At 40.1% G+C, this 16,102-nt stretch overlaps 1 protein-coding gene across 4 annotated transcripts in view; it reads right to left on the bottom strand.

Annotated features, from left to right (window-relative positions):
• UBE4B (ubiquitination factor E4B) overlaps positions 1–16,102 on the bottom strand; it is a 39,037-nt gene that overhangs the window by 6,618 nt on the left and 16,317 nt on the right. For all 4 annotated transcript variants that reach the window (XM_062604418.1, XM_062604425.1, XM_062604434.1 and 1 more), the window contains 16 exons: positions 13,234–13,375; positions 12,612–12,712; positions 11,305–11,419; positions 9,713–9,796; positions 8,168–8,224; positions 7,691–7,807; positions 7,486–7,584; positions 6,917–7,030; positions 5,788–5,986; positions 5,451–5,589; positions 3,227–3,326; positions 2,396–2,523; positions 1,912–2,010; positions 1,410–1,645; positions 643–769; positions 224–368 (listed from right to left, as the gene is read on the bottom strand). In XM_062604418.1, the coding sequence (XP_062460402.1) occupies positions 224–368; positions 643–769; positions 1,410–1,645; positions 1,912–2,010; positions 2,396–2,523; positions 3,227–3,326; positions 5,451–5,589; positions 5,788–5,986; positions 6,917–7,030; positions 7,486–7,584; positions 7,691–7,807; positions 8,168–8,224; positions 9,713–9,796; positions 11,305–11,419; positions 12,612–12,712; positions 13,234–13,375 (2,002 nt within the window). The remainder of the gene's footprint in view (positions 1–223; positions 369–642; positions 770–1,409; positions 1,646–1,911; positions 2,011–2,395; positions 2,524–3,226; positions 3,327–5,450; positions 5,590–5,787; positions 5,987–6,916; positions 7,031–7,485; positions 7,585–7,690; positions 7,808–8,167; positions 8,225–9,712; positions 9,797–11,304; positions 11,420–12,611; positions 12,713–13,233; positions 13,376–16,102) is intronic.

Raw genomic sequence — 16,102 nt, 5'->3', positions numbered from 1 at the left:
ATCTTTACTTCACACCACGCTCTGCCACCCACAACATAGCATAATGGGTTTTCACAGAAAGCCATCTAGAGTGACCACAGCAATATTGGCAGCAAGAAAAAGCATTGAGAGCTGCTTCCCATGAGCAGCCCTTTAGTGCTGCCCCTTATTAAAAAGGGTTTTTTAATGGTCTTATATTAAAAAACTATATGTAAAGGGCACTTGGAAACACAGCTCTGCTCACCCTGGGCAGCAGGTCCCATTGTTCTTTATTCTTCATCTCCTCTTGCACTTCATGGATACGTTTTAGGGACTCCAGACTCTCATCCAGCAAGAAAGTTGTGTCATTTATCAGCATGTTGATGTAGCGAACAAACTGCTTCCCAGAGCTGCAAGCATTGAAACAGGGTTATCACAGCAGAGTAGATGGGTGTGCAGCCAGCCTGCAACCCCTAATTTCAAACAATGATCCCATTCCCCAAGCCAAGTTGATTATGGTGTCCAGAGCTCAGTTTAGGAAACACTCCAGTTCCACTGGAAGGGGTTGCCATTTAAAATACAATGGAACACAGCATCACCCATTCCCAATGGTAAGGATCTCCTCAGGTCATTGCCTGAGCATCTTGCATGACACTAAACAGTATTAGACAATGTCTTACTCACTTGAACTCTTCCATAAAGGTACCATGGTGAGCTATATTCTGCCAGAGGCTCTTGAAAATGGTACTGATGTGGTAGCGGATCGTAAACTTGTCATAGAACTCACTCGTGGCTCCAGTATGTTCAACATCTGAGCAAGAAGGCAGAGCCCAGAACTGAAATCAACACTTTGCTCCCAGGATTCACCTGCAGCACGCTACCTCTCTCCCCTGCTGCCTCCAATGTGATGAGCTTCAAGCACCAAGCTTTAATAGATGAAACTGAAGTTCTCCATCTTAATCCCCACTAAAAGCAGCAGCACTGCCCATTTTCTAATCCAGAACCAACCTATTTCTTAAGAAAAACCCTCAGAAACCTAAAATTTCCCTAATAAAACTGGGAACACTGCAAAACCAGCTATTGCTACAGGTGCAAAACCCTCCTCTAAAGCAGGACTAGCAAAATGACAGCCAGAGATTTTAAAATCCCAATCCTCCTTTACAAAGCAAACAAAAAGCTTCCAGTTTGCCACCCAAACACCCCAAAACCAACTGTGACATCCATCTACAGTGCTAGCTGTCCGTGCACGTGCAGCTTGTAGGACTAGAATTCTCAAGGTTCCACCTAATGCTATTTCCCCCGATTCCTGAGCAACAAAGCCTCATCTTTACGAGACTTAAGATCTACCTGGCTTTTGGTTTTGTGCTGTGGCTTTAAGGGTTACAACTAACACAGCTTTCTGCCTTGTAACACTCCTTGCTTACGGTACACTGGGTCAACTATAGACTTACCTGTGTAAAACTTCATCAAGGAGGGGACTAACAATTTGGTGGAGAGAGGATGATTCTCAATCATTTCAAAGAACTTTTGGGTCCGGGGCTGAACAGCTGGATTTGTCATGAACATCACTTCCACCAGCTTGGCTACTAAATAAGGATTTCGGATGTAGTTCTGGTTGCAGAGCATCACTACAAGGAACATCACTACGTCCTGAGTACAGGGCTCGTAAAGCACCTGAGGAGCATATCTGAAAAGAGGAAGATAAGGAAAACAAAGTGGAAAGCCCCACCACTGTACTGTCTATAGTTATCAAGTTCAGATCACTCTTGAGAATGGGGATGCTGAGCTCACCTCAGCAAAACCAATGCCATAATCTTACAGCTGTTGTTAAAAACCAGAATATTAACTACAAAATAGCTAGAAAACGACTTTGAAAGACTAAACTTATGTGCACACCACCTGTCTCAGGGGTAGCTGGGGGTACAAAGTCCCTTTAGATAGAACTTTACTTACTGTACAATAAAAAATAAAAACTCAGCAACATCTTCCACGTAAAACTCTGGCAATGCTGCAAATACCTTCGGAACTTCAGGAGTTAAAGGCAATTTTATGCTGTGGAATAAGAGAGACAACAAACAAGACATAAAACTGCAGGGTTAAGTCGAAAGTGTCACGAGATCTCTTATGGAATTCTCCTATGGGAACACTTGACAAGAGTTCTGATATTAACTTTTACAACTCCATGTCAGTACTTCAAGGGTACTAAACATACCCAAGGGTTGCTCCCCAAGCCCTCCAGCTGAACCCTGCACTATAAGTAAGACATATATTCCATGCAAGAATGTCTATCACCGACATGAATAAAGAAACAGTCATGTATGAATGCAGACACTGCAAAACCAAGTAGCAACGTTTTAGAGCTGCTGAATTCTGTAAAGGATCTGACAAGATCTGAAGTCTCTTGGATACAATTTACAGAGATAATCCTGACACTCACTTGGGATAGGCAGGGTCAAGAATGCGAAGCATCAGCTGAATCACCATGCCATAGAAATTCAGACATCTCCTGAGGAAGTTTTCATCCAGCAAACCAGCATCTGCACAAGCCTTGCATCTCACCAGTTTCTGCAGAACACACACACAGAAACTAAGCCAGGGCAAGACAGCGTAAAAGGGAGGTCAAGCCTATCCAAGCTAATCACTGTATCTGCGAGTTGTGACAATTATACAATGGTCTCTTCGTCAAGTATGCTCTCATTTGAAGAAAACAAGGCATATTAATGCCAACATATCAAAACCACGCACGTGATTCAGAGTTGCAGGGACAGAGGAGCCTTTTACAAGCTTTACGAGAACAATGAAAGAAGGAAGAGCGGTATCAAAGTGGGAAAATGTGCAGTTAAAGTCATTCTGATGATACAGCTCAGAAAACTTACATCACTTTATACCAGAAAGACCTAAACAGGTCAGACCTTTGAAAGAGGACTCCAGCATCCTCAGTCTTTGCAAGGATTCTACATGAGATAAGGGACTCAGGAGTTCCATCTCCATCTCAGGCGTGCATTGCGCACACACAACTACCCCTGAACAAACCACAATCCCTTTGCTTGTTCTCTCTCCAATAAAAATAGTATTTTCTTCTCTCTTTTATTACTTTGAATTTTAAATTCCCCATTAATGTGATATTGTATCACGACCACCATCTGGTGCAGTACTCACAGGGTTCATAGATTCAAACCCATCATTTCAAGATGCATTTAAACACCAGGTCCTACCAGACAGACAGGCTGACAAAGGCATTTAGCTGAGAACTGAATCACTTACAAACCTTGAGCTGTGTCTTGCAACGTTTCAGCATTTCTCGATGCCTGGTGGCCAGAGGAGAATCCTTCCATTGACTTTCATTGTTCTTCAAATCTTCAACAGTCCTGAAAACCACATGCAGCAATTCGTTATCCTGACAGAGAGGAGATGTACTGCCATCTACAAGGCATTTAACCTACTTATCTGCTAAATATCAAGGAAATACAGAGAAGAAGTCAGCTACCATCATAGCAAGGAAAAGAAATTGCTTTTATAAATGCAGACTGAACATCTGCACAGTGCATCTGAAGGCACTGCATACACTAGCTCCAACATACACCCTGTCACACAAATCAGAGCAGTGCAAAAAGATAAAAAAGGGATGAAACACAGAAGGGATCTATTTATCCTGCCTGAAAACCTATTTTTATCCCCATTGAAGTCTACAGTCACTCTAAAGGAAGTCATTAAAATTAACTCTAACACAAAAAAGGTACTATATAAAATTGACCCAAACCCAATGAGCTACTTACACAGGTCTCATTTATTTTCTAATATCAGAAAAGAAAAAAGGAAAACAAAATCAGCCAAGGAAGAAAAAGGTGGCTGACAACAGGACTTGTTAGGAACACCTTCCCCTTCCCAAAGGTCCAAGTCTGCACCCTATGTATCTTCTCACTGTTGTAAATGCTGTTTTGCAGGCTTGTTCTACCCTTGTCATGCTCCACTCCCCATAACATTCAGGTCTGCAGAGCAGTACAATACATGAACAGTCTGTAGTCTCCCTGGCAGCATCAGGACCAGTAAATCAAGGTGGCTGGTATCACCTCTCCTCCCTTTTCCATCTTCCCACTCTGCCCCACAGAAGGGAACTTAAACGCACATTACACACACCATTCACATTAAAAAAAAACCAATGTATTCCTATATCTTAATCTTTTTTAGAAAGGGCAGCTGATTAGAACAAAACTCATCATACTGAACCATATGAAAATGATCCCTTTTCATTCCTCCTCTAAACACAGATTCTTTTCCACATCAATCTCTGCCTAGAGCAGAAAAACATCCAGTGTCATTTCTTTATTACTAACACCTAATTACCTTGCCCAGTGCTGCAATTCATGGAAAACACTGAACACTGAGCTCCTACTGATGTCAGTAAAAGCCAAGAGCCCTTCATTCCACCCCATTAGGTGGAGATTGCTGCATAAGCAACTCCTTTGCAGCAATTCTAAATAAGGACAAAGCAGCAATTCCTTTCTCAAACCAAATGTATGGCTTATTTACAAGTAATCCACAGGCTGTTTATATGAAAATCCTGTTTTCTTTAGAATACACTGACTTTTCCTGCTCTGGTCCCTGCAGCTTCCCCGGGTTTTGCCCTGCTTGTGCTTTAAAAACTAAAAATGAAATCATAACAAGTGCAGTCCAAAAATCCTGTGATGAACTCATGGTATTAGTGCCAAGGGACATTTACCAAAAAGCAGTGAGTGCATTTATAAACAATGGAAAATACTGGTGATCAAAAACATGCTCTAATTTTAACCGAGTTTTCTTTGAGGTTTAGCAACTATAAAAGTCTATTTGAATTTATGCCAAGAGAAACAGAAACCAGCAGGACCTTCTTGTCAACAGCTTCACTTTAAAATGGTAAACCACATGCTGAAGTACCTGTACATCGACAATATCAAGAGTTTACTCCTGAAGGGTTCCCTCCCTCCCTCTGCCCTGAGAGTACGACACATTATCCCCCTTAAAGAAGCCAAGCAATTATCTTCTGGGACATACAAAACAGCTCAGGAATAACTAACAAGGTCTTGCTTCTGAAAGCACAAGTCATCTACAATGATTTGATGATCAGACAGGTAACTAAATGCACTCCTACACCGTGCTGAGCCCGAGGCACTGATGTCCACACATTAGCAACCACACCATAGATTAAGTTATGATAAACAGCATTAAGTAAAATGCTCTGAAGAGAACTGAATTATCTTTTAAATAGAATGGTCTTCTCACCAATTAGAGCTGCCTTGTACAACCAATATCCCCCATCCCACTATTATTTGAATTCCCAATTCAAGCCAGTTCCTCACGGTAAGCAAAAATCCATGAGCAGCAGATCAACAAATAGTTAAGATGATCTCAGCCACAGTTCTGCCCAAACTGTCATTCTGATTTCATTTAGTTTACAGGACTCGCTATCACAGCAAGAAGATGCTGCTGGGACTCCAGCATTAGCAGGTTCTAACCTGTTGAGTTCCCGGATGGCCCGCAGCCTGCGTATGTACCGGCGGCAGCTTGGCAGGATTGAGAGATGATGGGCATGCAGGGTTAGGAAGAAACATTCTGTTGGGAATTTCGGCTCAGAAAATGGAGACGGATCCCTGTCTGGAAAACAAACCAAGTGTATCGGTGAATAAACAAAAATAAACTTGTCTAGGAGCAAGACCTTGAACTCAACTTGCCTTTTAAAGCAAATGAGAGCTGACAGCATCAAGAAAAAGCATACAGAACTGGGCAATTATTTGCAGTATCAGAACCAGAGGGCTGAGTAACTGCTTAATGTGTCTCAGTCAGCATACTCACAAAGTTCAGTGATCCAGGCTGCAACATCCTCCATTGTTGCTTTCACTCTGGTCTCATCTGTTGGGAGGTCAATACGACACCTGGGATGGAATATGTACATGGGATCAACCGTTTCCAGCTTGATCTTTGTACTTAGTTGCTGTAGTACCCATAGGAAGTTGAGCATAAAGCCATCTGTAGATACCAAACGGTCATCTGTCTGTGGGGTAAGAAAGTGAATAGATGAAGACAAGCTTAGAGGTAACAAGTGTGTTTTCTGCTGCTTTAACATTATTTGATATAATTAATTATGCATGTTCAAGAAAAGAGAGAAATGATGAAGAACGTGGATCTGTAAGGAGACCTTTGTGACCATGGGAAGGTCACTTACTGCCCAACCTGTTAACTTTATGGTTCAAGCAGTCATTCTGAAGAACATGAAACATAAAAAGTAACAGAAGATGACCTAAGAAATTAAAAGGGCCTCTTTCAAGAATGGTTTGCCACAGATACAGAGTTTCAGATAGTTGCTGAGTTTGATGAGTTTTCTCTTAAGTGTGAATTTTCTATTACTTCTTCACTGAAATTTCACAGAATATCCCTAATAATGGTTCCAAATGTTTGCTTTTGAAATGGGGACTTGAAGACGTCAATGATGCAAACTTCAGTTGAGGATTTATCACAGGAAATGTGTGCAATGCATTAGTTCAACAATGGCAAAACAACATCCCCGTTCGTTGTTTCACCACCAGTTCCTATCTGCATTACTCCGTTTACAGAAACCATACCCAGCTGAGCAATTTCCTATCTAGGAAACAAGGTTTTTAAACATAGCCAATTGGAATGAAGCCCCCATACATGTGGCTGGGGAGGAATCCAAAGGTTTAAACGTATAGAAACTCTGTTGATGAAGTTGTATGTCAGTCCTAAGAGAGGAAATAAGCTGCTCAAATAGGTAAAACAGAATCATTTCAGAAATGGAAATGTATTGAAAGAGAGAAAAGACTGAGGAGAGGGCTTCTTGCCTGTTGCAGTAGGCACTCAAAACTCTTTTGTCCTCCATTCAAGTGCCACCGGTGCATGAGCCAGCGACTGCTATTTGTGCATTGACTACATCCACAAACCACATGAAGCGCTCCCCTTTATTTACCTGCATTTGTGCCTTTTTCATGTTGGCATTGACAACAGCTGCCATGTAATTGAGAGCTGCTTCTCGAGTTTCCCCATTCAGCAAAATACTGTGTAGAATCTTGAACAGCTCTTGCTGCAACGTCAAGTAAACATTCTGTCAGGTTGCACATACTTCTCACCATCGCATTCCTGCTTCCTACATTCTACAGATGCCACAAAACTAACTACAACTTCTCTTACGGTCTTCCTGTCAGTTTTATCTGCATGTATTAGTTATGACATTAGTTGCAGAAAAGATTTCTATAAGAAGACTAGCGCAACATACACCCCCTACTAATCCAGTCTGTATGTTTTTACTCATCCTTTAATGGGAACTACAACCCATGACTAACTGTTCTGCTATTTTCTGAATTGGCTTACAACCTTGGAGAAGTATTTGTAGCACTGATTTTTAACCCTAATTCCCTCCAGTCATATCCTGACAGATTTGTTGCTTAGCAAATTACTGTTCTAATGTTATATTCTTCATCTATGTCAAGACCAAAACCCCCAATATTTAGCCTATTCTTTGAACATGAGATGACTTACCCTTGCTAATTCCAGGTAATGCTGCAAAGACTGGCTAACAACCCGGGTGTTTTCAAGAGTAATGGCAGGCCCTGAGAAGTACTTTTCAACTACTTTGTTCTGCAAACAAAATGAAGATTGGAAAATGTATCAAACATAATGGGGAAGGAAAAGCAAACAAAGCAGCCCCACCATACAACTATCAACATCCTTCTCGAACACTTACATCATCTTCAGCAAAGACAGAGAGACTGAAGAAGGCTCCGAGATAGGAAAGCCTTTGCAGCTCTCTTCCTGCACCCGTGCTTAAAGATTTAGGCAACCACAAGGGCAAAGAGACAACCTAGAAAACAGGAGAACCAGCAAGTTAATCAAAGGTGCACGTCAGCCACACTGCTTTATCTGTGCTGTCACCTTTCAGTGTTTGCCACATGCCCTCAATGCTTTAACATTCAGGCATGCCGATAGCTAAATGGAAACATCTCCTCAGGATTTCAGCAATCAAAGCAGGTCTTTTGTTGTCCTAGTTTTTCTAAATCCTTAGGGAAAAGGATTCCCTTCACCAGTTTAAACTACTAGCCAGCATGTAGCCCCTGTTTACAGAGTTCAGGAGAACATTACCAGTGTGGACCGTACAACACCAAACCCAATGTAATTTACATGGTTCCTTTAACTTGAAAAACCCCAGAGTTAACACACTTACCAGACTGCACATAGGGTGTGTTTTCCCAAACTTGATTTCACAAAGTTCACATAGTGCCTGTAAGGAAATGCCAAGAAAAATTCCTTTCATATGTAATTCCTAAGCAACCTGTCTGCAAGCAACAAGTTTAACATGGTAAAGAGCCAAACCTTTTCCCCCTCAATCAGTGGAAAAACTTTCACCTTCTACAATGCTGAAGATGTCCAAAAAGAGCTAGAGCGCACCCTGCTCCCATTTCAGCTTTTACAGCTGTTCCAAGTTGTCCCAGAAAAGCTAAACATGTCTCACAGGATAATCAAGGACTGCACTTATTGCAAAAATTAGCTGTGCAACTTGTTTGCTCAGGACACAACAATGCCTCTGCTGGACTCCTGAACTGCCACGGGAGAGTCGGTAACAGTAATAAATAGAGCAGTTGTTCTATACATACACCAAGGGCTTTGTCTTTGGAATCAGAGTGGAAAAATGTCAGATGAACACAGAAGCCAGAAACAAAGAATCCTAGCCAGGGCCTCTAACTCACTTTCAACTGCAGCACAGAAAAAAGAAAGCAGTTATAACAGATGATTCTGAAAACATAAACATACTGAAGGCTTGCACATAGCCCGCTTCTCCTCTATCACACGTTCTCATTCCTCAATTGTACTACAGCTAGTAACTACTATTCCATCCTTTTGCTGCACTGTCCCAACTAGGTATGATCAAAATGGAGTATCACTTTCAAGCAGCCCTTTCCTGTAGCCAACAGCCAGATTTGCCACAGTTTGCAATTTAAATTGGGAGGAATAACAAAGAACCAGCAAAAGTCCTAGAGCTGCTTAGTGGATTTGTTCTGCAGCACCCCAGACGAGCTAATACCCTGAAGCACAAGTGAAATCTGAGATCTAACAGCCTTTTTTGTATCATACGTTGAAGATCCTAAAAACTGAAGGTGTTGGCTGACAAAGCTCAGCTTAGCCAAGAATTCCTCTTGCTCTTTTCTGGCCAAGCATGCTTTGCAAAAGACCTTTCTGCTTTGTCAATAAAAGCAGTAAGAGGGAGGCAGACCCAGGTCTAAACTATGCACTTAGAGAAACCTAAAAATAAACCTCCCAACTTTTCAGTGAGGGACTATTATGACATTTTCTGACATTAAACAGTCACCAATTCAAATAACTTTGGGTTTAATACAATAGATTTGAGTTTCCCACATAAAAAGTGAGTCCAAACACACACTGCTGTGGATATTGGGCCTTGTTTCCCAGACTTGCAGTATTATAACTAGTATCTGTGATGAAATCCATACATGTGATTAATCCTACATTAAGCAATACATATAAGCATTTGACTAACCCACTATACAAATGCTGTACATTAAGCTTATTATTGGCCTCAGACTCTACTAGATTTTAATGGTCTTGAACACATCTCCTACCACATTCAGTTTCCAACAGAGTTTAATAGTAATCCACTGCCCAAAATACTGGACTATATTATTTTGTATAGAATCTGCAGAAGTGATCAGTAACCATAAAGAAACTGCTTCTAGAAATGCACAGTCCTTACCATAAGGGGGTATTTGAAATTGTCACTATCAAGGGAGCACTCTTTGGAAGCTACAGCCAGGCCTTGTAGGATGGGAATAAAGATCTGTAAAAGCAGAAGCAGATTACTTCATTCAAGAACAGGAAGCAATTGGATGACACTACTGCAGCACACAGCATGAAATGCCTGCTCATCCCTCCAGTACTGCAAGTTACACAAAAGGAAAATTAAGATCTCTTCTCTAAATGTGTAGCAGTTAAGCCTGAACACTTAAGAGATGATTCAAAGCTAAAAACCAATTTGCTTCATATAGTGCAAATGAGGCATCAACTTAATGCCTGGGCATAACAACTTATCCATAAGAACTACTTTCCCAGCACTTGCATGTGTTTTTCCTGATCATGTTCTCACTTGTTTCCAAACATTTACTTTGCAAACAAAACCAAACAGCATCATGTACATCTAGATTGGGACCCAAAGCTAACAGATAGGAGCTGAAGCTGACAAAAAGTCATATCAGCACACTGCCAAAAATCAGGTGTTCCAAAAAAGTTCTCTGCATGGGGAAGCCTACATACATTTCATACAGGTTTGCTGCAGATACCGTATGCATGTGTGCAAGCATGTACATTATATATACAAGCAACAGCACAAGGTCTTTAGAGGTTTCCAACAACTTGATTGCCCAAATGTGTAATAATGTATTTGCCTATATTGGGGTAATAATATAGCTTTCATTTTGCATGTCAATATAGCTTTTAATTTTGCAAGTTGGTTTTGTGCTGGTAAGTTTTAGCTGTGGTAAGAGTACAGATAATGAGCAGCAGACAAGGATTGTTATGAAAGAGGAAGTGACCTGACAGGAACTCATGAATCAAAAGTAATTATACCCCATTAGTAAGTCAATATCACATAGCTATGACATCTATACCCTCATAAAATACACTCTTGCTTTGCAACAATTACAAGAGGTCCCACTGAATTTTAAATCTAAGTTTATTGTGCTCTTTCTATGAAGAGACAAAAATCAGTATTCAATCATATTACACAAAATTAAAGAGGTTATTGTCTGCTTCAGCTGGAGGAATGGTTCTCTTCTCCAGGGCAGGTGATGTTTGAATGTACTTTCAACTGCATGAACCTCTACTAAAGGCGTCCAGAGAGAGATGTTATTAAAAGGTACTTGCACAACACATAAAAATTAGCTATTGTAATCTTTTCTTCAAGATAGGAAGGCTCAAATGCCATTGTGAAGGCCCCTTTACAGCTAAGTCACATAATACTACAGGAGCACTAAGTAGACACAACTACAACCTTCCTGATCTACTTTAACATTGTATGGGCTAGAAGAAGTTTGTTAGTTTTGTGTCTTAATGACTAGGCCCTCCAGTGCTTATTAACAAATACAATTAGAATCAGTAAATAATGAAAGTCAGTCTTATTCACAAAATGCTAAATGAGTTAAAAATGAACAAAACCAAACTCCAAGTGCTTAACAGGTCACTGGCCCCTGAAGTAATGCGAGATGTGGAATAAACCTTTGGAAACGCACTCTCTTGTATATTGCAAATAGTAGAATCATATAATTATTTGGTTTTTACCTATGGCCTTACCTGTTTGAACACCTCTTCATCCTGATAAGTTGTTCTTACCAATTCTTGGATGAAGCCAAATGGGAGATTCCTACACAGCATATACGGGACCAGCAAAGACTGCTGCTGCAATGACCTTGATTTGTAGAAAAGAAAAAGAAATGAGGCCAGAACTACTGATTATGTGCAGTAGTATTTGCAGCAATGTCAGAGTAATCACCTGTAAGGATGTGCCAGAAAGCAGATTATCAACATGGAGACACACCTACTCCTTTCAAAACTAACCTCGTCTTTTCAAGTTACTTGTGGGAAGGTTATTCTGAACCAGATGCTGCTGCCAACATGACTCTTGAGCTTAAGGGGGCTGGATGCAAACAACAGCTCCTGTGTAGTAACTGGGTCTCCCTTCTAATACTCTTTAATGAAAAAACACCTTTTCTATAATGACCCCCCCCACTTTGTTAAGCTAAACCAGTGAAGCAACAACAGTTCTTGATGTTTGCTTTTCCAGATTGAGAAATGAGTGTAACATTAGTCTGTTCTGAATTAATACAGTCATTACTTTAAACTGCTTCCTAGCATTTATTAACAAAGTGAGGGTTTTTTCCTCATTACATATATAAAATTCATTCTAATGTCAACACTGGTGCACATAGAGACAAAACTAACCTCAAAGCACAGTGGATAATTGGTGCACCTTTAAAGATTTTATCAGTATTGTCTGGAAATACAAGCACAGAATTATGCAGATTTTAGTCAAAATCACATATCCTATTTTAAAACCCTTTTCACTGTTCCAGCTAAAGAGACTGCACCTGAAACAACTGCCCTTGAAACCTCAGAGTTGAAATCTAGTGCAGAATGCCTACACACAGGTTTACACTACCAAATCTGTTGGGGGGAGCTCTCTGAAGTGAACTAGTGCTATGGCACATAGTTTTTGCTATACATTTTGATAAGACTGTTGCTCAAGTGTAGCTTGACTGGTTACTGACTTTCACACAAGTAGTGCCCCTATAATCTGCAAGTAAAATAGTTCATGCATGAGGTAAGGCAAGAAAACACCTTGGTTAACTCATATCCCCCATTTAAACTGTTCAAATCAAAAGTGATTTTACCCAAACACAGTGAGAAAACACTTGAGCTGCTCTCCTCCAACATATTAGTGGGAACAATATAGTCTAGAATGGTAAAGCAATAAACTACTCCCCTGGCACATAAATGCATCCTGCTCCAACAACTGATCTCAGTTTTCTTATCTAATCCTCAGAAGAAAACAAGAAGCCCCAGAACAGTCCATTTTCATGATTAACCTCAGCTCTATTTACCTTGGTTGTGTCAAGGATCCCTGCAGCACCAAAGCAGCATGTGAAATGCACTGGGATCGGATGTTGCTCAGTAACTGGCTAACTGTTGGCTGGCTACACATCTGATAAAAATAAAGTTATTTTAATACAAACTAGACGTATTCAGAGACACAGCAGACAGGAAATATGATAAATTTCTTTATTCATGCAATATGAATGTAATAGGGAAACTAAGAGTAGCGCTACTCCAGCTAAAAGCCTTTCAGATTCTATATATAAAGTGTGGTTTGTTTTTCCCCAAGAAGCAAGAGCTTAAAGCAGAATATAGAACACTGACTGAATACAGAACACTGACAGGGAGCTGGCCTTGCAAAAGTATGTTTTACATGGAATAAACCCAGATAAAGTGCAGTAGATGAAAAGGGGAAGAACAGTTTCTAACACAGTGCTTATTTTAGAGGTGGAAAACATACACGTAATTCAAACATGATGAATTAATAAGAGTCAAAAGGGACCTTATAAGTTCTGTCAATCTATTCCTATAATAAAGCCATCAAAAAAGAACTACTAATTTTCCCAGTAAAGTGGATTAAGAGGAGTGTCTGTGACAGCACTGATACAACTTCACCCAGCTGAAATATACCTTTGGTGCTTTTCTCTCCTCTATTCCAACTCTGTCAAAACACTCAATGAGGTAGTTCAGCATCTCTGTCTCCTTACAATTTTCAATGGTGAAGTGGTCACTGCAGGAATCGGAAACACTTGAGCTGCCAGAGCCTCCAATACTTCAAAACACACAAAAAGAAGAAAAAAAGCATTAGGTAGTGTTCTTCACTTGTGCACATAAGCTCTTGACTTGCTCTGTCAAGTTTCTGAGGACTCCATCTTATCACAGCTCTATAATTAAGATAATATCTGTGATCTATAAGGAGCTCTCCATCGAACAGCTTGTCCAACTCTAGAAGTTCAGCTCTACTGCAACGTGACTGAAGAACCAATTGTCTATTAAATGAATTATGTATCTGAAAGACAGCAATAAGGTGCATGATGGGAATCCATAAATCTTATTCTCATGTGCCAACACCAAAAATGAACAGCTTTTAATTTGTACCCAATGTCAAAACTGTTGGGAGGCTCAGGACATCACAACACTTCCATGCCATGATGCAACCTTTGCATCATGTCTGTGTATAGCATTCAAAATGGGAGAGAGACCTCACAAGCTCTGTCAACAACAGCAACTCATGGAAGTCAAGATCCTCCCACTGCAGAGAAGAGACCTTAGACAACAGATAGGGCTACAATCACTTTTTATATTCTAAGGAAGGAGAACAAACAAAGCAGGAGGTGATACATCAAAGCAACTGTTCCTTTTAGAACTCCTACGTTAAAGATCATTTGATTTCAACTCAGTTCAATTCCCTCACAGTAAAAGATGCCATTTCTTTAAATAGCACGGCCTTAGGTATAGGGGAAAGAAAACACTGCTACTGTAAACACAAAAACTATACCCCCCAAAACCATGCTTGAGCCCAGGGAGAAATCGAATACAAGAGTGAGAACACACCCTGCGACTCTCCATCTCAGACTTGTTATCTCAACAGAATTCTGCTCTACAGAACAGCTTGGCAAAGCCAATTAAATCAAAAGCATCATCTTACAGAAGGGAATTAAGACAAGATATATCCACTTATGTAAATGGAACAAAGAAAAAAAAAGCAATTATGTGGATGCTCTATGGCTATTTCTCAAAGAACTGGCTGTGTACAGGCAGGCTGGGTGGAAATGAAGAGCTGATTTATAAGCCCCAGATCTCAAACTGGAAAATCAGAGTATTTGTTTCCTTTTATGCACCTTTTTTAAAAGCACATTTAAAGCTACAAACTGTTGGACCTGCAATTTCCTTTAAACTATAAAATCATTTGCATTCTAATAATCAAGCTGTACAAAGCTATTGTGCAAGCTTTAGAGTCCAACCAATAAATCAGGGAAAGGTTATTGCTGCTAAGCATCTGGTAGCTCAGCATGTTAAGGAACAGAACTTCTAATAGCAGCCATCTCTTTTTGCAGAGAGAGATTTGTTTTCAGTTATTCAATTAAACCTAATCCATGTAAACCAAGCTCTATTAAAATAGTACTCAGTAACCGCAAAGTCATGTCTTTGCTATAGCCTCCCTTTTAAACCTCTTCACTTCTTACATTCAAGTTAAAAATGACCCTTTTAAGAACACAGATTTCTATTTAAAACCCCTACTACTTCTATAGTTATTCATTCTGCTAATGATTGCACTGCAGCAGTAACTGAAATTATTCTAATGCAAAGCTCACACATCCTTTGTACACATATTGAATGCCTTGGTATTTCCAGAATACAAGTTGTTGCATAATTGTACAGTCACTATGTTTGTAATTTAACTAACATTTTACTGCTGTCTGCAGGATGCCAGGACATAATATGCAAACTTAGACTCCAGAGGCATCAGAAATCCTTCCCAAAGGCTTTGCAACTCAATCCAACATTTGGATTAAATTGCCAACAGGATAAAAGAGTGGGGAAGAATTATCCTAAATTCTATGAATGCAAAACCCCCTAACTTGGTAACTTGATAACCTGTGTTATCGAGTTCACTGTCTTGAAATTAGACTGGAAAAGAGGAGATGCTGTTGGAAAGTCTTCTAGTTAACAGTCTGACCTGAGCAGTAGTGAGCTTTATTCCTTTCTCCAACTTGCACTGATACAAAAGAATGGGGCATTTTACTTCTATATCAGCCAAGACACTGCAGCATCACTCTGCAATGCAATGTAAGACAAGAGAAGATCCTACTCTGCATTTACATTTCCAAAAGCTGTTTTTTTTCTTGGCGTACCCAGTGTTCTGCAGGTTTTTGTACAGCTATCTGGCTATTCAAAACAGAACTCACTAATATCATTTCTCATTGTGGTTGTGTACATTGTCATGTCACACAAATTAAAGGGCTTTGCTATCTGATTACTAAGTCTGTTCAACAGTGACATATCCCACTCTTTCTCCTCCATTCTTGGGTTCCTCCAACCGTATCAGCTTCTACTCCTATGTCAAAGCACCAGTTTAAACTTTCAGGTCTATTTTCTTTACAGGCCAGAGGAGTGACCCTCAGCTGTCAAGCAGCAATGAGGCCTCAATGAAATCACACCATTTGCATCAGCTGGCTATTTGCCACTACGTCGTTTCCTACATGCGTACCTTTGTCCTCATTTTCCAGTTTTTCATAGGAAAACATATGCATGATGTACCACTGGTTTTAAAATTACAACCGTGGGTGAATAATATTCCTTCTACTCATACAGTCAATGAGGAGTTCCACTAAAGCATCATTTCAGAAACTATGCTCATTAAACCTAAAAGGCAGTATGAGTAACATTGCCTTCATCTTAGTCATCTCTTCAAAAAGAGCTGACTCACTAGCACTCATTATACATGTTTATACACCATCCTAAAAACCCATCCAAGTCACATCCTTGGCTTTAGTCA

This window comes from Pezoporus occidentalis, unplaced genomic scaffold (genome assembly GCF_034315485.1).
Source record: "Pezoporus occidentalis ecotype Australia unplaced genomic scaffold, CSIRO_AGI_Poc_V1 ctg119, whole genome shotgun sequence".
Lineage (NCBI taxonomy): Eukaryota > Metazoa > Chordata > Aves > Psittaciformes > Psittacidae > Pezoporus > Pezoporus occidentalis.
The sequence above is the reverse complement of the archived record's forward strand: the minus strand, read 5'-3'. Positions and strand labels throughout refer to the sequence as shown.